This window comes from Bactrocera latifrons, unplaced genomic scaffold (assembly GCF_001853355.1).
Source record: "Bactrocera latifrons isolate USDA-ARS-PBARC rearing strain unplaced genomic scaffold, ASM185335v1 scaffold_4, whole genome shotgun sequence".
Classification (NCBI taxonomy): Eukaryota; Metazoa; Arthropoda; class Insecta; order Diptera; family Tephritidae; genus Bactrocera; species Bactrocera latifrons.
Genome location: NW_017537045.1, coordinates 3,507,788 through 3,527,871, shown reverse-complemented (window position 1 = coordinate 3,527,871; position 20,084 = coordinate 3,507,788). Strand labels below are relative to the sequence as shown.

General features: G+C 32.1%; 1 protein-coding gene across 6 annotated transcripts in view; it reads right to left on the bottom strand.

Moving 5' to 3' along the window:
* Positions 1-20,084, bottom strand: part of LOC108972431 (fasciclin-2) — a 245,387-nt gene that overhangs the window by 40,828 nt on the left and 184,475 nt on the right. For 4 of the 6 annotated variants that reach the window (XM_018938990.1, XM_018938993.1, XM_018938991.1 and 1 more), the window contains exons 3-4: positions 18,942-19,116; positions 17,463-17,516 (exon numbers count right to left, since the gene is read on the bottom strand). In XM_018938990.1, the coding sequence (XP_018794535.1) occupies positions 17,463-17,516; positions 18,942-19,116 (229 nt within the window). The remainder of the gene's footprint in view (positions 1-17,462; positions 17,517-18,941; positions 19,117-20,084) is intronic. The other 2 variants (XM_018938992.1, XM_018938994.1) reach the window with 1 other exon arrangement.

Genomic DNA, 20,084 nt, shown 5'->3' with positions numbered 1-20,084 from the left:
AAAATGTGCCGTGATAAATACAAATATATATTTTTAAAAAAAAAAAAAAAAAAAAAAAAAGAAAAAAAAAACACTAAAAGTCGTTAAATGTAAATGCGTGAGAGCATAAAATTGCTGACAGCGGTGTTGAAGCGCATTATTTCTTGCGCAAATTTGCTTAGTTAACGCAGCTAAATTGCATTAAATTGCCGAAAGCTCTAACTTTTTTCTATGCTTTCCACATTTACATACACGAATTTGCATATAAATATTTGTTAGTTGCAATTAAATAAAATTTTTATTAATTTAAAGTTTGGCTATGCAAGCGTATAGTTGTTGCATGTTCATTGCAATTACAGTTAGAAGTGTTTTTTTGAGTGTAATAAAATGCAAAAATGTACAAATTTGATATTTTTATTATGTGAGAAATCATTGTTGTCTGCAGGACATTTTCAACGTAAACATTTGGTTAGTAAAATGCTGACTAACGTTTGATTGGCTAAGTGTTAAATTAAATTTACATGAAAATATGCATATTTTTTAGTTTTTAAAAGTAGATAAGTTTATTTTTCATAGGCAAAAGGGTATAATGAGGATACGTTTGAAACCTAAGGCTACAAATTTAAATTTGTGATAAGATAAATATGATTTATTTTTAATAATTACAATGAAATTCAAGCCTGAATTCTAAAAATAAATGTAATTAAATTTTTTTGATGCTAGGTTTAAATTAAGAAATATGATTTATTTTCAATGCTAATTCCAAAGTTTAAAAATAAATTTATTTTGAATTAAAATAATACTTCATTGTGAGGTTAAGTTCAAATTAGTATAAATATGATTTAATTTGCATGATAAGTTCAAAGTATTAAAATAAATTTATTTTGCCTTAAAATAACACATTATTTTAAAGTTAAGTTTTGTTTCCAGATTCGCTTAGTATTTGAAATTAAACTTTTTTATTATAGTACAGTTTGAGCTCACATTTTCATGACAGTCACAAATTATATTAACCATTGTTTTTTTTTGATTTCTCTAGCAGCCATAAATAGTACTTATAACAAAAATAATATAATCATTAGAGATCTTCTTCTGATGTTACTTTTTCTTAACAGCCAAATTTTTTTCTAATGTTCGCTCAATTTTTTTACTTTCAGTTAACGGGTTTTTCGACTATTCGAGTATTTTCGACTATCTCAAAATGATTTTGTAAGATAAGATTTGATAGTCACAATTCCCATTTTCAATTTAATAATAATTTTTGTTTTGATGTTTTCAGGTTAGGTTTCTGCAGCAGCTGGAATTAGTGTTTATATATGTATTTCTATTTAAGAGCTGTGTTTGAGGTTAGATTACACATTGTACTTAAAATTGGAATAGTAATAATTTGATATAATAATCCATTAAATTATTGATTATAATTTGATATTTTTGGCGTTTTTTTAGATTATTTTTTTTCACATTCCGCAAAAGGTGTTTATAACAAAATTAGTTTATTTTTTTTTACTGTTCTTAAAATAAAATTTTGTTATTAAGGTTATGTTATCGTAACAGTCAAAACATTTTAGAGTATCTTTTGAGGCTACTTTTTCTCAGCAGTCAATTTTTTTTTCAATTTTCCGCAGACTTGTTTTATTTTCAGACAACGGTATTTTCGATTACTTTCGATCACCTAAAATTAATTGTGTAAGGTACGTGGTTATTAAATCGAGTTATACTTATAAATAATATATATTGGAATATATATTTGATCTACTCCGAACATTATGTTTGAGACAATCGAAAATGCTAAATTTAACGAAAATGCTAAATTTAAAAGGAAAAACTGCTTTCACCGAAAGTAGGTGTTGTTTGCTTTTGTTGTTGTTGTGGTTACTGTTACTCTAAGTATTATGTGGACTCCGTTAAAAACTAACCTAAACATTGGCATTGACTTCGTATAATATTATGTAACAGAAATCAACGTCAAGGTTGTCCTATCGAAGGGGTTTACTCTGAAACAGCGAGGAACAGTTCGTATTAGGCGAAATCTTAAAGCTAAAACAAGTATAAGCGGTTACAATATTCGAGCGTATGTGTACTTGAGCTCACCTATCATAACAGATTTTAATCAGTTTCTTTCAGTCATAACATAGGAACAGAGTTAGTGCTTGTGGTTTTGACTGTCTAAGAGTAAGAGGAAATATCTATGTGTTGTTTGTGGATATTGAGACATTATTATAAAATAATTTTGTTTGATGTTGCTAGGATAATCTTGATTGTAGAGTTGAGTATTGATGGATTATTTTAAAACATTTTTCTTTCAACAAATTAGGAAATCTTGCATGTGGAGTGGAATATTGATGGTATATTTTATAATATTGATCTTGATCCTTTTAAAAGAGTGTTCTGAGTATAGTTTCTGTAGATATTTTTATTTTTCTTGCTGTTCTAAGTGCATCTTGTTTGTGGAGTTGAATGTTGATAGCTTATTTTAGAATATTATTTTTGTGTTTCTAAGTTAGAGATATGAGTCTAGTTTGTTTAGATTTTTTAAACCTAATTTTCTTGACCCTCCCAGGAGAGACTGCTGAGGCAAATATCTATAGATTTTTTTAATATTCTCCTGTTGTTCCTAGGAGGAAATTCTGTTTCAGGCAAACATACATTTCTATTTGAGAGCTTTTTTTGAGGTTAGATATTCTTAGCATGCACAGATTGTACTTAAAATTGGAATATAAATAGTTTGATATAATAATTAATTAAATGATTTCGTGGAAAGTGTTTCAGCAGATATCCTAGTTCATCATGCTTTTTATGAGCTATGAAACTGTGTGTTTCAGTTAGAGTGTATAACTGTTGACATTGAGATAGCGTTATATGAGTAAATTAGTAAGATAAATGAAAACAGAACTTTCTCAAACGCTAACGATTAAAGGTGATATTAAAAATGATTGAAATCATCGCCACGAGTGTGAATTAAAGCGTTAAAAAGGCAAACTAGCTCGCAAACAAAATTAGAACCTGGTATTAACTGGTTATTAAGTTTTGTTTTTATTTCTGGTTTTTAAAAGAATCGATAAGCTATTTTGCAAATAACGGACAGAAAATGCTTGCGTAGAGGATATTATATGTAATTTTGCAAATATTTCTTTTATAGTTTTTTTATTATTTATTTATTTATTTCTTATTTGTAAAATAATAATAAAATTATTATTATACATGAAACATAAGGAGCACTAGCTACAGAGGCTTTCAGCTCAAGTTTTTTTTATATCGCTCATAATATTTATTCCTCTTTCCAGCTCATTTGACGAACCACAATTTGTTTGAAAAAATTTGGCAACTCTACAAAAGTAAGCGTTTATTCAATAAATAAATGCGCGAGTGTTTTAATAAAGTCAGCAACCCCAACAACATTTGATACGCGCTATTTACCTTACGCCAGAAAATATGCATGAATAAATCAGGTCAGTGCATTAAGTTAATAAAAAAAGCAACTCATTTCAGCGATTTGCATTGGAAAACATATACAAGCGTACTATTTATAGAAATATACAAACTTTTATGTAAATATTTGCTTACAAATGCATATGTATGCATGTACATTGATGCAATCACTATCTATATTTACCAACATGAACAACGGTTGACTAAGTACATATGTTCATAAAAGCATTAATATTAAGCTGACAGCCATCAATAACCTTTTCACTTTGAGCGATGAGATTATTTTTGGAAAAAGTGGCTTAAAATCTGCGCATAGCGGTGAGTTTTTTGAAATTAATGTAAATAGTTGGCATATAAATGTTGCCAGCAAAAGGCACCAAAAGCCTTTAAAGCTTATTGGAAGCACTAAATGTTTACGTTTGCTTTACAACTTATTAAAAAATTGAACAAGTATCAATATTGCGAAAGTGCTGGGTATTTGAAAGCGGAGAGATTACTTTCAGAGCTGCCAGTTGATATTTTTTATGAAACAGTTTGAATAGTAAATTTCAACGCATTTTTAAATTTCAATTTAAAAAATTATGAGATAAAGAAACACTACTGTGAAAATATTTGTTGAGAAGGGTTGCCACCTAGTTTCAATTAATTTTATAATTAAACGTTTTATTGGTGTTGCCACAGAAAATATAATTTCGATTATTTTCACTCTTCTTATTGCATGCATTGCATAAAACGCAGTCATCGAAGTTTCACTTTAATGAAGCCTACTTCTTCGCACTAATTTGCCTCTCGTTTAAGTTGGAAAATATTTTTCAATTAAAACTTTTTATTATTTATATTGAAATACATGAATTTAAACTTCACATCAAGAATCCAATCAATCATTCTTCTGCAAATAACGGACTAAAAAGTAATTATTTTGCAAAAGTATTCGTTTTTGTGCCACACAGCCAGCCTTTCCGCAATGCTACGCTGCTAAGGTTAGGCAACGCTTAAATGAGCAACGTAATTAAAATGATTGTGCGCAATAAAAGCGTGTCTAAAATGTCGACATTACAAAGCAAAATTGATATCGGCAAAAAAATAAAAGGAAAAATAGAATTGCGCCTAAAAGTATATTAATAATGAGGCTGCGTATGGAAGCTGGAACGAATGTAGGATAACTGAAGTTTTGCGCACAAAAACGTGAGTTCACCAAAGAGCATAAATACATTTCCACGGATATTAATCAGGGAAGAGAATTTTTCGACGCCCCAAAAGGACAAAGTTCGTAAAAATTTAATAAAATAAAAGAAAATATTTTATTATATATAAGTTCATAGTATATGAACTACGTTGTTGGGTTTCTTCATCTTATAATTTTTTTTATTTCAAAAATTTAAAATTCAACATTTAACCAAACTTTTTCTCAATCGCCAAGTTTTGGAACAGCTGTCAGCGTTTTAACTAAAAAATTTAAATAATATTTTTTAAATTAAAATTTTAAAACAGGTGGCAATGTTGTTACTTAAAAGTTGAAATTATGAGTTTTTATTCATTTATTCATAACAAGCAATTAAAACGTGAAAATGTTCGTCAGAACCTCCCTAGTATACTCAAACAAATGTATACGTTTATACAACCGATTTTTCACGCTCTCTACTTACACATATTTAAACATGAAAAAAGTCTGCTTTTAATTAAGATTTGGCGCCTAAAATGCTGCGTATTCATGACTTTAGCAGAAGCATTCGCTACGTTTGATTTCTGCTCGCCCGCAGGCTGGTAATTAATGCGCGCCAACTGAGATTTATCGCAAATATAGCATCTTAATGACTTTTGCGTGTGTGTATGCGTGTGCGTGTCTAAGCGGAAACATACATCCATACATATACATACGTATATTAAAGTGACTTACATATTTTCATGATTTTAAAATCAGATATGCCAAATGCCATGCATTTGCAGCTTTCGTTTGTGCGCGCAGTGGCGCATAACGCCGCAAAGTATGCAATTATTTGCAAAAGCTACCAAATTCACGAAATTAATGCTGCCAAGTGAACAAAGCGTTCACTGCTGTTTGTGCGATTTTGTGTTTGTATCAGGTAGCAAACAAATAAATATTAATTACTGAGATGTAAATGTCAGTAAATTAATAAACACGCTATTATATTAGCATTGAACGCCTCAAGCTATGCTACGCTTAAATAAACGTGCTTGTATTTTGCAATTGCTGTTATTAATGCTGACGAAAAATATTTGACTTGCTTTAAATAAGGTTGTTTTTGCTGATTTTGAGTGCCAAGCGGCGTTTATTATAATTATGGATTTAGCAGAGTTTAATTAACAATCGCCTTTTACATTGGTTTGAAGCTTTTAGTGAAGTTAATAATAGTAATGTTTCAATAAAATTTAATATTTTCAATTAAAATTTATTAAGAGTATAAGGTGACTCAAACTGAAATGAATATTTAATAATCAATTCATTCGCTTTATAACATAATAAAGGTTTATCCAAGAAGAGGTACTTTTTTCAATAATCTTTTTTCGACAGATTATGCGTAAGTTGTGTCAAGCTGCTTTGTTCATCGTATGATCAACATAATCGGCCTGTTGAGCATACTATTCGGAACACTATCACCCATCATGAGACACAGCATTTATTATTGGATAATATTCGACCGATAGCCCAGGTCCAGCACGCAGAGAAGAAAATATATCAGCCGTAGCGGAGAGTGTACACGAAGACCGTGGAGAGCTCATTCGCATTTTGCGATCGAAATCTTAAATCGAAAGCGTACAAAATACAGTTTGAGCAAGAACTGAGGTCGCTCGATATTCCCACGGCCCATCGCTTCGCTCTATGGCCTATGGCCAAATTTTGTACAGGAGAATAATTGCCACATTTGGGACGAAGAGCATCCTGAAGAGTTTCAAGAGCTTCCATTTAATCCAGCAAAAGCAACGGTTTAATGTGTTTTGTTGGCCGGTGAAATCATTGGTCCATATTTCTTCAAAAATCATGCCGGTGAGAAAGTAGCCGTCAATGGCGACCGTTATCGTCCCATGACAATCCCGCATCAATTCAGGCCTTAGGGCAAAACTACAGCAAGTCAATCTCCTGTTACCAGTCGAAATGCTCGAACGAGTCATCGAAAATTGGACTAAAAGGATGGACCTTCTAAGACGTAGCCGCGGACAACATTTGAAAGAGATAATATTTAAATAATAAATGCAAAGAATATCGTTTCGAATGAAAATAAACACTTCCCATTAGATATGAAATTTCTGTTTTATTTTTTAAGTAGGGCACCTGGAAACTTATATAATATATGCAGAAGTTCATACTTAATATTTGTTAATTTTCATTTATTTCACTTCATTTTGTAAAAACTCGAATTTTGCAATAAAAAATATTTTAAAGGTGAAAAAACTAAGAAATGTTGAAAATAAACACGACTGAAGATAAGAATTAAACAAGCTATCAAAAAATTTGCAACTTTTCTATAAAGGTTTTTTTTCTTCAAAATAGCTCAATTTGTCGCCAGATCCAATTCCATTAGCAAGATAATCGAATGCATCAAAAAATCACAGAATTGTAAAAACTCTCCACTCAGAAGCCAATGTCACTCATTTCGCATTCCATTTGGCCAGTCCTACTAATTTAGCTCAATTATGCACACACGCCTTTGCATAGGCAACAGTGGCTGATTTAGTAATTACTATTTGGTCTATTTCCAGGGGCAACCAAATAAGCAATCAATACCACTCAATACATTTGACTGTGCGGGAGTGTGCGTTGCGTGTAAAAAGTGCGGTTGATTGTGCAACTTTGTGGCATAAATCAAATGAGGCTGTGAGAATTGCAATTATAAATGCAGCCAAGCATATGAATGCGTCCAAAGTTATGCTACCATCAGCTAGTATGTGTACATTTTTAATTTAACGCATTAATGCTTACGCAGAATAGCCGAGCTGACAGACGGACAGTTCGACAGCAGCAAGAACAGCAGCGCTTCTACTTGTACATGCGAGTCTTCGACGCAGAAGGTAAAATTAATTATACTTAAATGCACCTAAAGGTATGCTATGTGTATTGCAAGAGTGCATTGAGTGCACTTTGTTTATTGTGCGGGCGTGAGTGTGTGTATGTGTATACGTTGGTATTGATGTGGCCAGCTTGCTGAATTGACAAAGGCTGGGTCGAAGCTTAACTCCCCTCAAAACGGCGCTGGTAGAGCAGCAGCGTGGTGTGTTGACTGCGGAGAGTCTGCCGGGTGCGTGTTTGTTGTTGTTACCACAGTGGCTTTATTTGATTCCTGTTTTGTTTTTGCTGTAGCAATTGCAGTTTGTCGATTTGAGTTTCGGCATTTTTTCGTGCCAACAATGGCAACAAAACGGCAACACAGTGACTATGTCTGTGGCTGTGGCTGTGGCAGGCAGTCAGTGAGCCAGTCAGTCAGCCAGCTTGGCAGTGCGTTAGTCCGTCAGACCTGCTGAGGCTTCATCGAAATGCACAGCTGCTGTTGGTTTTCGCAATTGCCGTTGCAACCGCAAGTAAGTAACAGCCAACAGCAAATGCAACAACAACAACAACAAACACAACAAGTGAGGCACTTGTAGCAATATCAACTACCAAATCGACAACACAAATAAACCAATGGCTTCAGTGGCACACTGCGTTAACGCTACATTTCCCCAGCACAGTCTCGTAGTTTTTCATGCATTTTGCCCCTATATGCACTGCTGCCATTATTGTTGTCGTTGGCCGGTTAGTCATTCAACCAATCATACAGTCGCTCTGTAAGTCAGTCAGCGCGTCAGTCGACCATTCCCGTGGCCAATGCAGGCGCACATATGTTCGCCGCCATGCTTGGACCAGAGTCAGCGCTTGCAATAGCAGCTGTGGTTGTGTTGATGGCGGTGGTAACTGCTGTTGTTGCTGTTGTATGGCATCTAAAATGCTCTTGTGCAGAAAATTGAAAAATGTTTTCGACTAAACGCAGTGAAGCTGAAGTTGAAGCTGTTCTTTGGTCGCAGCGTTCGTGGTGAGTGAAGATAAAAAGCAACAACAACAAAAGGTTAACAACAACAAGCTGTACTAAGCTGCAGAGGTAAGGAATGAATAAACTGTTTATTTGAAGTTGTTATAGATATCTTGTAGGGTGAGATATTCTGAAAACAGAAGAGCTTTTTTTCGGAGAGTAGATATTAGTGGACCAAATAGTGTTCGAGAAGACAATATTAGTTAAATATTATAATTACTATTTAAATATTGTAATTACGTCTGTGATGAAATGGGATTCGCGTAAATATAGAGATCGCTCCCCTTCAATAGGGAGAGACACGCGCAATTGCATATATACAATTCGAAAGCTCGACATATTCTTTTTCAGCGGAGTAAGTGTATCAACGCAAGCCTTCAAACTCCCTTTCCGAGTCAAAGTGTATTAAACTTTTAATGAGACTGCAAAGAAATTACCAGAATATTTCAAAGCTTTTAAGAGGTATCTCTTTTCACATTTAGAAATCAAACTTTCCTAGAGAGCTTTTAGAAAGTAATAGCACTTCCCTGGGAGTTTTTATACTGGTCCGAAAAATGTCCTTAGATTATGTCTCATTTATTACAAAGAACTTGCAAGCAATATAGCAGAGCTTTTTGAGAGCTTTTATGCATCTAATTTAACATTTCGGAAACAAAACTTTCTTCAAGAGCTTTTAGAAAGCAATACTAAATACCTGATCGCTTTTATATTGTCCCGTAACATTCTCTTCTGATATATGGAGGGAAATTTGGCGTCTTCAGCAATAAGAAGTAGAATTTTCGAAAACTTTTGAATTTTGCTGTTTTTTCTTGATCCGTATCATAATGTTCAAACATTAATTTAGAGCTTCGAAGTTCGAAATCGAGATAGGCTTTGATGTTACCATTCGAAATCACCCGAAAGTATACTTCAAAATGCAAAACGTCGTTTCCCTTAATATTTTTTTTCGTATCTGACGGAGGAGGTGGGGATATATATATATTCTCCGAAAAGTATACATAACATTTTTACTGTTTTTAGTTTTCATGAGAAAGCAGCTTTAATGATTATATATAAATATAAAGCAGAAATTATTATTATTTGTTAAATTATATTCTTAGTGCCTTTATTACATATTTTATTGGAATTCATATTACTCGCATTTTTGGTGATGGTATAACTAATATCATAAAAGTATACCTCAAAAGGGAAAGCAGAAACTTTTTTTTAAGTTATGAAGCTTGCGTATCACAAATATGAAAATATAAAGAATTATTGGAGTATATTCACCAAATACCCCAAATGTCTTACTGTTTTTATTTTTCATGTGAAAGTGTCTTTAGGAATTGAATAAAAAGCAGAATATAATTTTCAAATGTCACCAGATTCCAAAATAGTACAATTAAAAACTTGCCTAAAAATTTGTGAAACAGAATATTTTTCAGGACTGGTATACTCTCCTAAAAGTATGCTTCTAAAAATACTACACATGTTACCAGAAACCACAAAACTTGGTAAAAATTTATATATCAGAATGTTACACGTTAATAGTATATTGTCCTAAAAGTATACTTCATAAATACATTAATAGTGTATTCTCCTAAAACTATACTTCAAAAGGGAAAATAGTATATTCTCTTAAAAGTGTGCTTCAAAATCGAAAAAATAACTTTTGGTTGGACAACATGCCAGCGGTTTGGGTTTACAATCTTCCAGTTATAATATGAAGCAATTATTTCTATTGACTTATATTTTCTAGAGTAACATTTTTTGATAGTGATGACTTTTTGATAGTGATGAGATCCCGCAGTCTTTGGGGTATCTAGGCTATTTTACTATTGATCAATCGTCTAAAAGTATGCACTAAATGAAAAGACACACTTTTCATTCCATATACTACGAACTTGATTAGAAAGTTATCGTCTCAAAGTAGAAATACGCTTCAAAAGCATGCTAACCCACAAAGAAAACTTATTGTAAATAGAAAGAAAATATCGACTATTTGAATTGAGGCCTATGGTGGCCTCTTTCACAATTTTTTAGCAACTGTATTACTAAGACTTAGTCTCAACTTAATTCACTTAAAACTTTTCAACTAAGGCTTCAGATGTCGGTTGAAGCGCCACACAACGAAATCACTTAATTTTTTCTCCAACCTTCAATGACTGTATTTATTTTCGTAGTTTTCATTAACAAAAGTCTAACGGGGTTTCGCAATCTTTTAATGCAGTGTAATTTCAACAGCTTTGCTCACTGTTAGCTAGCCGCTGTTGCAACATGCTGCATGTGAGATCAGCACAGTTTGTGTGTGTGTCTACTTATTCGACTGCTTAGCTACAGCATTGACGGTAATGCCACTTTTGTGCTGAGCAAACTTGTATTGGCGTTTAGTTGAGTGTGTGCAGAGTGAAATTGCAATGTTGTGCATCAGCCGTTTCGGCCGCACCCCCAACAAAATGAAAAGGCTAAATAAATTGGTGGAATGTGCGCGGTTTGCAATTTTCAAAATTCACCCATATTCGCCGCCGCGCTTATGTGTTAGCTATGTAGACGCGCTACTATCATTTGCGCGCGCTGGTCAAGCTTTTTCAAGCACTCTTGTCGGTTGCAAGTTGATTTTTGTTGGGAGTTTATTTGCCGAAATTGTTCAATAAAAGTTAATTGTGTGTTTTAATGCCGAAACAAGAATGAAAAATGCTTGAAATTGTGCTTAGTGTGCGCATATGTAGCATAGTTTCGGACGCATTTGCTTGGTTCGAACGCGAATTTGTAATTTGTAGTCTGCTATTAGGCGAATTTTCGTTTTATTTTTTTGATTTTGCATTATTGCTGTGCTTTGGTTGTGAATTCAACAGAGTTCAGCGCAAATTAAATTATGGCTGTTGTTACTAAATGGGCGCCTAATATATGGCTGGGTCTGTAATGCGCTGTTCTAAGCACTTTTGGTTGGAAATATTTCGGCAATCGTGTATTCAGGTCGGTGCAGCTCAGTTGGGAGCGCTGAACTAAATCCGCACTAAATCAGATTTATGACGGAAAACGTGGCAATGTGTGCGTGAAGTTGGTTGGTGAGCAACTTTGTTTGTAACGTTATTGAATTTTTAACTGTAGAAACATTTGTACGGCTTTACATTTGCACACATACTTATGCAAAAGCGAAAATTAGACAATATTAGATTAGCAAGTTATGCTTTAGCAACATTAAATTTTAAACTGATTTTAAACGTTAATAAAATTTAAGGTAATTTTTTTTGGAGAAGTGTTGCCAGCTGTCAATTGCAGAATGAATAGGTTGAAAAACAAAACAATCGGCAAGGTACAAAAATCATTAAACCCAAGAAATTTTATGCACTCTATTGAATTTATTTTGTGAGCAGTGTTGCCACCTGTTTAAAACCTTAATTAACAAGCAAAATTTAGCAAAGTAAGATGAAGATAACAAATGGAGAAGAATTATTTTTCATAAGATTCGCCTTTTAAAAAGTGTATCAAGCTGATGACGCCTGAGAATATATTTTGGAAGGCTTACCACTTACGTTTTTGTTAAACTTAAATTTGAGAAGGTTTGCCACACATTTTTTGTTCAGCTGAATTGATAAAATTAAACTACGAAAAATCTATGAAACTATAGGTGTTAGAAAATTTTATTAGTGTTGCCAGCTGTTTTTCGTTATCAATTAGACTGACTAAATTAATACAATACTACAATATGTGCATATTTATATGCAGCTGATGAACTTTAAGAAAGCTTAAAGTAAAATAAAATGAAACGTTATCACCTACTGTTTTGTTTGTCATAAATTTGGGAATAGTTGGCACACATTTTTTGTACAATAGAATTATTAAAATTAATAAACTTTGAAACTGTATGGTTTAAAAAAAATTGCGTACAAAATAGTTTTCTTTAATGCAGCCACCTGTTTCTTGTCGTCAAATATATTGATGAAAGTTTAAAATAAAATTTTTTGGAGCGCTGCCACATGTTTTTGGTTCAAATTAATTGATAATATATTCCTAATAATATATTATTAGTATTCAATTGAAGATATTTGAGTTAGCTTACAGTTAAAATAATTTTAGACCCGCTCTGGCACCTCCTTTTTATAAAATTAATTAAATGAAAATTAAAATATTTACTTTATGGAATTTGGCCGAAATAAATTTAAGAAAAATTGCTCGCTGAACTTTTTTTGTAGAAACGTCGCTATCTATTTAAAACATTTCGTAAAAATTTGTGAGCGAAATTTGAAATTTAAAATAATTGACACTGAATGTATGTTATTTTATACACTATTTTTACTGCTTATATTAAATAAGTGTGTAAATATTTAATTTCATTACAAATACAGATGCTGTGTGTATTTTTAATAATTCAGTATCTAAATAATACAATTTAACAAATACTGTTTGTATTCAAATTAGCTGCAATTTAAATTGCCAGTATTTCGGCAATTTCAATTTCCCGAAAAATACACGCTTGAAAAAGCAAAGCGCATGAAGTAAGCTTCTAAGCATGCTGAGCTACGAACAATTCGGTAAATTTAGGCAATTTGCATATTTTAATTGCAATTTTTCTACAAATACGTTTATTCCAGCTTTGTAGTTACATAATTGCATTAAGTGCGAAATTATGCCATTACATAATAATCGAATTTTGGCAAGCAGCCAGTGAGATGTTATTTGTTGTAAGCTTTTAAAGAGTGCATTGAATTGCACATTTTCGCATTTGAACCATTTGCATTTGTTTGAACGCAAACAGTTATTTATCATAACGGTTGCATATATAGCAATATTTTCAGCTAATTCATCGCACTAAATTAAACAAAATTAAATTAAAACTAATTATATTGAATAATATGAGCTCTTTATTGAGCATAATAACCGCGTAAGGCATTTTTAAAGTGTCTAAATTTTATGGCATAAATAGTTTTCCGAAAATGAAAGTATTGCCAAAATAAATATTATACATATCGTTACCGAAAATGCAAAATAACGTAACAACATTTTCGAAAATTCACAGTGGGGTGAATGAAACACGAAATAAAATGGAACAAGAGTGAAAAAAATTTTAGTATTGGTTAAAACTGGTTTATATTTGAGCACAGAACCTGAAAACATATATAATATTATGTATGTATTTTGGAGTAGTGAATCGTAATCAATAAGATACTCAGTTTCGATTGTTTTGATGATACGTTATTTTGCATTTTAGGTGACGATATACAATATATGTTTGGATGATGTATAAATCAAACTTTTTCAAAAATGTCAAAAAATACTCTTAAAATTACAGAGAGAGAGTGGAAGAGAGTTACACAAGCTAGAATTGGTTTCGTTGTTGTTATGAACGCACAATTCTCCGGGTGACAGTCAACGCTTTTACCAACAGCAGAAAGCGATTACACAACCTCAACTTTGTTGCAAACACACTCCTTTTTCTTGGTCCCTTGATATTAACTGCGAATACTAAGCAAGCTTGAGTGAGTTACAATTAGCCGTTCTTGCAACGGATGTTTTAATGTAACCGAAAGGGTACCGCGATTTTTATCTCCTCAAGGTCTGTACAACCTGTATTCCATGCCACCAAGTACACTTCAAAATTACTTGGAAAATATTTTGTACCGCAAAGTTGCCTTTAGGAAAGTTTCACAATGTGTTGAAAATAGAAATTTACAAACCGAGCTTTGGTGAGAAGGTTGAAGAAGTTCTACAAAGCGAGGTTGATAAGTGTGAGAATATATTCACAGACCAAAACCGTGAATAACCAAAAATCATAGAGCCCTAATTTAAACCAACGTTATGGTGTACTTATATAAGAAGATTTAATTTAAAATATTTTAGAAGCTTCTGATTTGAAGGACAAAGCTGGAATTGCATCAAACAAATTCCCAGGTTTATTAAAATGGTTTTAGTTTCAATAGACGACAGCAAAATATCCAGTAATAAATAGTTTAAGCATAACAAAGCGGGACACAATTGGCATAGCTTGGGTATTCGACATCGTTATTTGGTTTGTGGAATACGAATCAGTTGTCTGTGTACAAACCTAAATTTGATTTTGTCAGAATCTTAGTTAAATTTTAGATTCCTTCTAAACGCTAAATCAAGAAATTGAAAGCAAATATCTGTCATCTGCAACTAGATGTGCTATTAGAGTTCTAATTTGACAGAAAATTTCGAAAAGAGGCTTGGTTATGTTATAAGACTTTAGCCAGTAGTCTATTAGGGAACATCTTTTGGGTGATATTTTGAGCCAAATCTCCATGCAGTTGGAAGAAGAACACTTCCTCCTCGAATGTTAGTCTTTTACCAGAACAATGCAAAAAACCCTCAGATCAGACAAAGGGGAAACATAAATAAAACACTTAAGACGATTTCTGTTAGGTTAATTTTTGCCGATAGCTTATTGCTTATACTAAAGGATCTAACATAACTTAACCTTCTTTGAACTGAGAGAGAAGAGAAACGTACAGATTGGAACCACCGAATAAATTCTAGGTAAGCTGTTGAATAAATGCAACTTCAGCATTTCCGATCTGAATTGAAAAATAAAGCATAAAACATTAACATTGGAATACCTCTTCCTTTTTCAGATCATATTTAGATTCTTAACAACTCAGTTCACGCTACTTAAGCTGATGAAAGTTGGGCATTCATTAACTTTAAGACTGACTTTGCGGGAAGAAGGAATGAAAGTCAGAGCGAGCATGACTATTAGTAGGCCCAAAATAATTTTTGTCCTCTGTTTATAACTTCCCGTATTTAGTTTCTATTTTACTCTCTGGCTGATTTAACCTGATGTCATATTTGATTATGGTTTATTTACATTTTCTGTATTCCCAATCTTCTATAATCAGGAAAAAGAGCGACAGTAAACCCGTCACCTCACATTTCACATTTGGGAAAGAATAATGGTACGGAAATGATGAGAATCAGTTTTTTTTGGCTCTGTATTTGTTTTGTAATTTAATATTTAGGTAAGGTTACATAGACGACTTTTGGTCCTTTGCGATACCAGATGGAGTTCAGTTACTAGTTCCTTTAGGATGCTTACGCTTGACGTGAATTTCAACAGATTCTGTGGCCTCTCTATCCTCCAGTGTATCATACTGAGAGAACCTCAGATGATTACAACGTAGTCTTGCCAGTAAGGGACAAGTGCACAAGAGATGCTCGATTGTTTCCTGCAGTCTCCTCAATCTTTCAGTCCCATACTGTTTGCGTGTGTGTAAGTACTGAGCGACACGTTTACATTATAGACTTTAGAAGTTTTTTAGACTTTTTAGGTATAATATTTCTTTACGGTTGCAAATGCGCAAATCTTACTCTTTCTTTTGATACTCTTTACTCATTGTATTATGTTTACATAAAAATTATGTTGGTACATATATGTTATAAATGGTAAATATTTCCTAAAAACTTTGTCTCTCATTTTATAAATAATGTATAATGTGGCTTAATGCTAATAAAAGCATAAGTTAAGTTATATTTTTTGCTTTTGTAGTTTCATCTTTTTGGCTGACTAAATTCAAGCAAGTATTTTTTGTTTGTAAAAATTAAATATTTAGAATTTTTCAAAATATTTTTTGTTAGCCTTATAGTTATAATATATATTATATTATCTTAAACATAGAGATTGAGTTAGATATAAACTAAAATGCAATGCACAACAAAGCAAATGTAAGCATAAAAATTAAGAAATGAAATTTTAGTTATTTTAATGCAAATTTTGGCAAACATTTCATATAAAATTTTCACTTAATAAATAAATGCTTAAATGCATATAAGTCAAATTACTTATGTTGCTTAGAAATGTTTGACATTCGCATATGTAGTGTTAGTAAACTAATTCCACTGTGAATGTATTCGCCAAGGAGATTATCGCATAACTGTTGTAAGTGAATTGGAAATGAATTTGGCGAGCATGAATGAAAGACGAGACACAAATGGCGCGTGATTGCGGTGAGCAGGAGCGAGTAGTACTTGTATGGCTAAATACGCACTTACGGGATTATAATTAATTATTGTTTTACTTGGAATGTACTTAATAATATAGTGAAATGTGTAAAGATATTAATGTTGGGTGGAATTGAGTTTGAAGAAGTTAAGTTTGCTCAAATTATTATGGAATGCTTAGTCAAATGGAAAATGTAAATAATAGTAAAATTTTGGCACTAAAGCTGTTAGAAAAAATGTCTGGTAATTCATTTTTTAAATACTGTTAATCATAGGAAGTACCTACATGAAATGAAAGCACATAAATTTTATGTTTGTTTATGATAGATCGTTTTTAATAGACTGAAATATTATTTTAAAAAATAACGTGAAATAAAAAAATTACTTTTGCAAGAAGTTGGTAGGATAACAGTAGTTCAAACTACATGAAAAATTATGCTTAATATATAAAGGTTTGTCTTAAAAATGCATAAAAAACATATAAAACAAAAATCAACAATAATATAACGATACATTTTAGTTTGTAGCTAAAAATAAACATAAAGAGAATGTCACGTGCAAAGCTAACGAGCTAATCGTTACTAAAAATGCAACACAGCGTTGCTTTTAAATTACGCTAGAAACTACAGTTATATTTGTTTTAGTTACACTGGCGCTTTTAACGCATATATGCTTGTTATTCTTGCCTTTGTCGCTAGTCTATAACATTAATGAAGTCGTAAACTGTCTACAACGATAATTAGCTAAATTGGATATATTGGATACATTTTTCGCAACATGTCATGTTAATGGCGTGCAAGCCAACAGAGTCGTATTAGTGGTTTTTGTGCGCGCTAAGAAAATGGAATTAGGGGCATGCCTCAGGTGACGGGTGCCGCTAAATATGGAAAACTACTTCATTTTATTTCGCAAAAGTTGAGTTTGCTTATCGTTGAGTGAGAATTAAGGTATGAAACTAAGTTGCTTGCTTCAAGAGGTGATACTGTAACAATAACAAAAAGAACTAAACATGACTCATACGTTTTAGGCACACAAACGTTAGCGTAAGGCGCACAATTTGCGGAGCGAAAGAGATAGTGAGTGTTGTACACTTACACAGCGGGTAATCTACGTCCTTTGGAATCATACAGTGGATAATAGTATTTGTTCCTAAATTTATAAAAAGATTGTAATAAGAGAATAAATAAATTAATAGCGCAAATTAAATATACAGAAATATATATCAGTATATATATTTTTTTAATATACTATAAATAAAATGTGTGCTTATTTTGTATGCCTGTAAAAGTTTTTATAAATAATATTTAAGCTTAAATGGTTTTTTATAAAAAGCGGGTACTTTATATTGGAGTAATGAAAAAAATTTTGGTTTAGTAAAAAGCGGTAAGAAAATAAACCAGTAGCTGTTGGAAGATTTGGAAAAAGTTTTAATAGTATGAGTAGATATGCGATACTTATAATAGCCTAAAGATATTTTTTTATTAATGCGGACAATATTTTATTAAAAAAAAATATTTATTTAATGTTTTTTAATGTTATTAATTAAATAATCGTTAAAAAAATTCAAAATTGTGGGGGTTTTTCAGAATACTAGGGTAACAAATAAGTTATCAGCTTGGTCGAAAAGTTGAATATTTTTGTAGAATAATGTTCTTATTTCAAAAACTATTACGGGTATTAACGCTAAATATACGGGAAATTTTTTTTTAATACTAGGGTAACAAATAAGTTATCAGCTTGGTGGAGAAGATGAAATTCTCCTAGATAAATTGCTATTTATAAAATAGTTATAAGTTTCGAAATAATATTTTTTGTAGAGTACAAGGGTAGCAAAGAAGTTCTCGGCTTGATGGAAAAGTTGAATATTCTCCTAGAATAATGTTCTTCTTTATAAAATAGTCAAAAATTCACTAAATAATATTTTTTTTAGTATACAAGGGTAGCAAAAAAGTTCTCGGCTTGGTGAAAAAGTTGAATATTCTGGTAGAATAATATTCTTACTTGTACAATCTCCAACTTGGCACGAAATAATTGTTTGCAGGATACTAGGGTAGCCAATAAGTTATGAGTTAGGTGAAAATGTTTAATATTCCGGTAGAATATTATTGATAATTTAAATTACTCCATTTTTTCGGGTTTAATATAATAATTTGTGGATAATAATGAGGCGCCTTTTAAGTATCATCTTAAGACCAAAACTATACGGATATCTCAGTAAAACCTCAAATACATACAAGTTACAAGCTGAATATTTGCACCTAAAGTATGCCTTGAAATAATTGAATTTTGTTTTTGGAAAAAGAGTTATAATACTTACATATATGTATACTTATATCTAGAACAATTATTAGATCACTAGTTAATTACTTTTTAGTTTTTWTTTTACAATATTTACAGGTCATAATTAAGTGATAGTTACATAAGTGAAATATTTAAAGGGCTTTTTGTAATGAATTTTATATCCTACACTAGTACACATTTTTTAAAATATTTCATTGAAAATATTTTTTTACAATATACAGAAATAATTTTATAAAATACGGAAAATTATTATTAAATTTGTGTTGTACTTACGGTTTCGGCAGTATAGTATTGTTCAAATTGTCCTTCCATTGCAGATCGGATACCAAATTCGGATCGGGCACTATGGGTTTGCAGGTTAAAATCAGTGATTTGCCAACTGGTTTGCGTTGCACGCCTTGCATGGGGAAAATCTCTAATTTTGGTTCGATTTCAGCTAGTGTGAGATCTGAAATTGAAAGTGAGTAGAAAATTAGTACAGGGTTTGCTTGTTTTCGATGTAAAAAAATTCAAAAACACAGTTTTTAAAAAAAATAAAATATGTTCCAAATAATTTTTAAAACTTTTTATTGTTATTTCTTTATTTTCCCATATGCAATGAAATATGCATACCCATCAGGTTGCAGTCAATAACTTTCAGCCACATGCATTATTATTTATTGCACCATTTCATGGCATCACGATTATCACTCACATGAAAACCACTTATTCGACCCATCAATTCACACATCGCGTTATAAAATATTTTTTACTTATTTTATTGTTTTACCACACCACAAACCGACAGCAGCAAGTGCCCTAAGTGACCCCCCATCGCCTGAACATGTGTGCCGCGTTTCCAAAGCTTCGCATGCAGCAGACGAAAAATAATTATTATATATGTATGTCATACATGTATGTATGTAACATAAGTATATTGGTGTATAAATGTGTGTAAATTCCTTGCAGCAGACAGCGCTAGCAAATCGATTGCTTAATCACAATTAAAATTAGGCTGCGCACAGAAGCGCCAAAAGCGCAAACACTGCTGTTATTTGAAACTGTCAGTGTTCAGTGCTTGTGCCGCGTAGAGTCCGCTTAAATGCCAGCAGCTGTCAAAATTGCGTTGAGCCGTGCGAAGTTTGTTCCAAACTATGCTTGTTCCATTTTTGAAATATTATTGAATGCATATTTCTGTGTTTTACACAAAGCTTTTTGAGGTTTCATTTGACTTGTGAAAATGCAAGCACATGTGGTTCAAATATACATATGTACATATGGGCCAACGAATATTTGTACGCCTATTTTCCGCTTTTAACATTCCGGAACATTTTTACGACTGCTGGAATGTTTCAATGAACTTGAATGGCCGCAGTGGAACCCACCCAGCTGTCAGTTTGTGGGTGTTATGGGAAAATCACTTAATAGTGAAGAGAA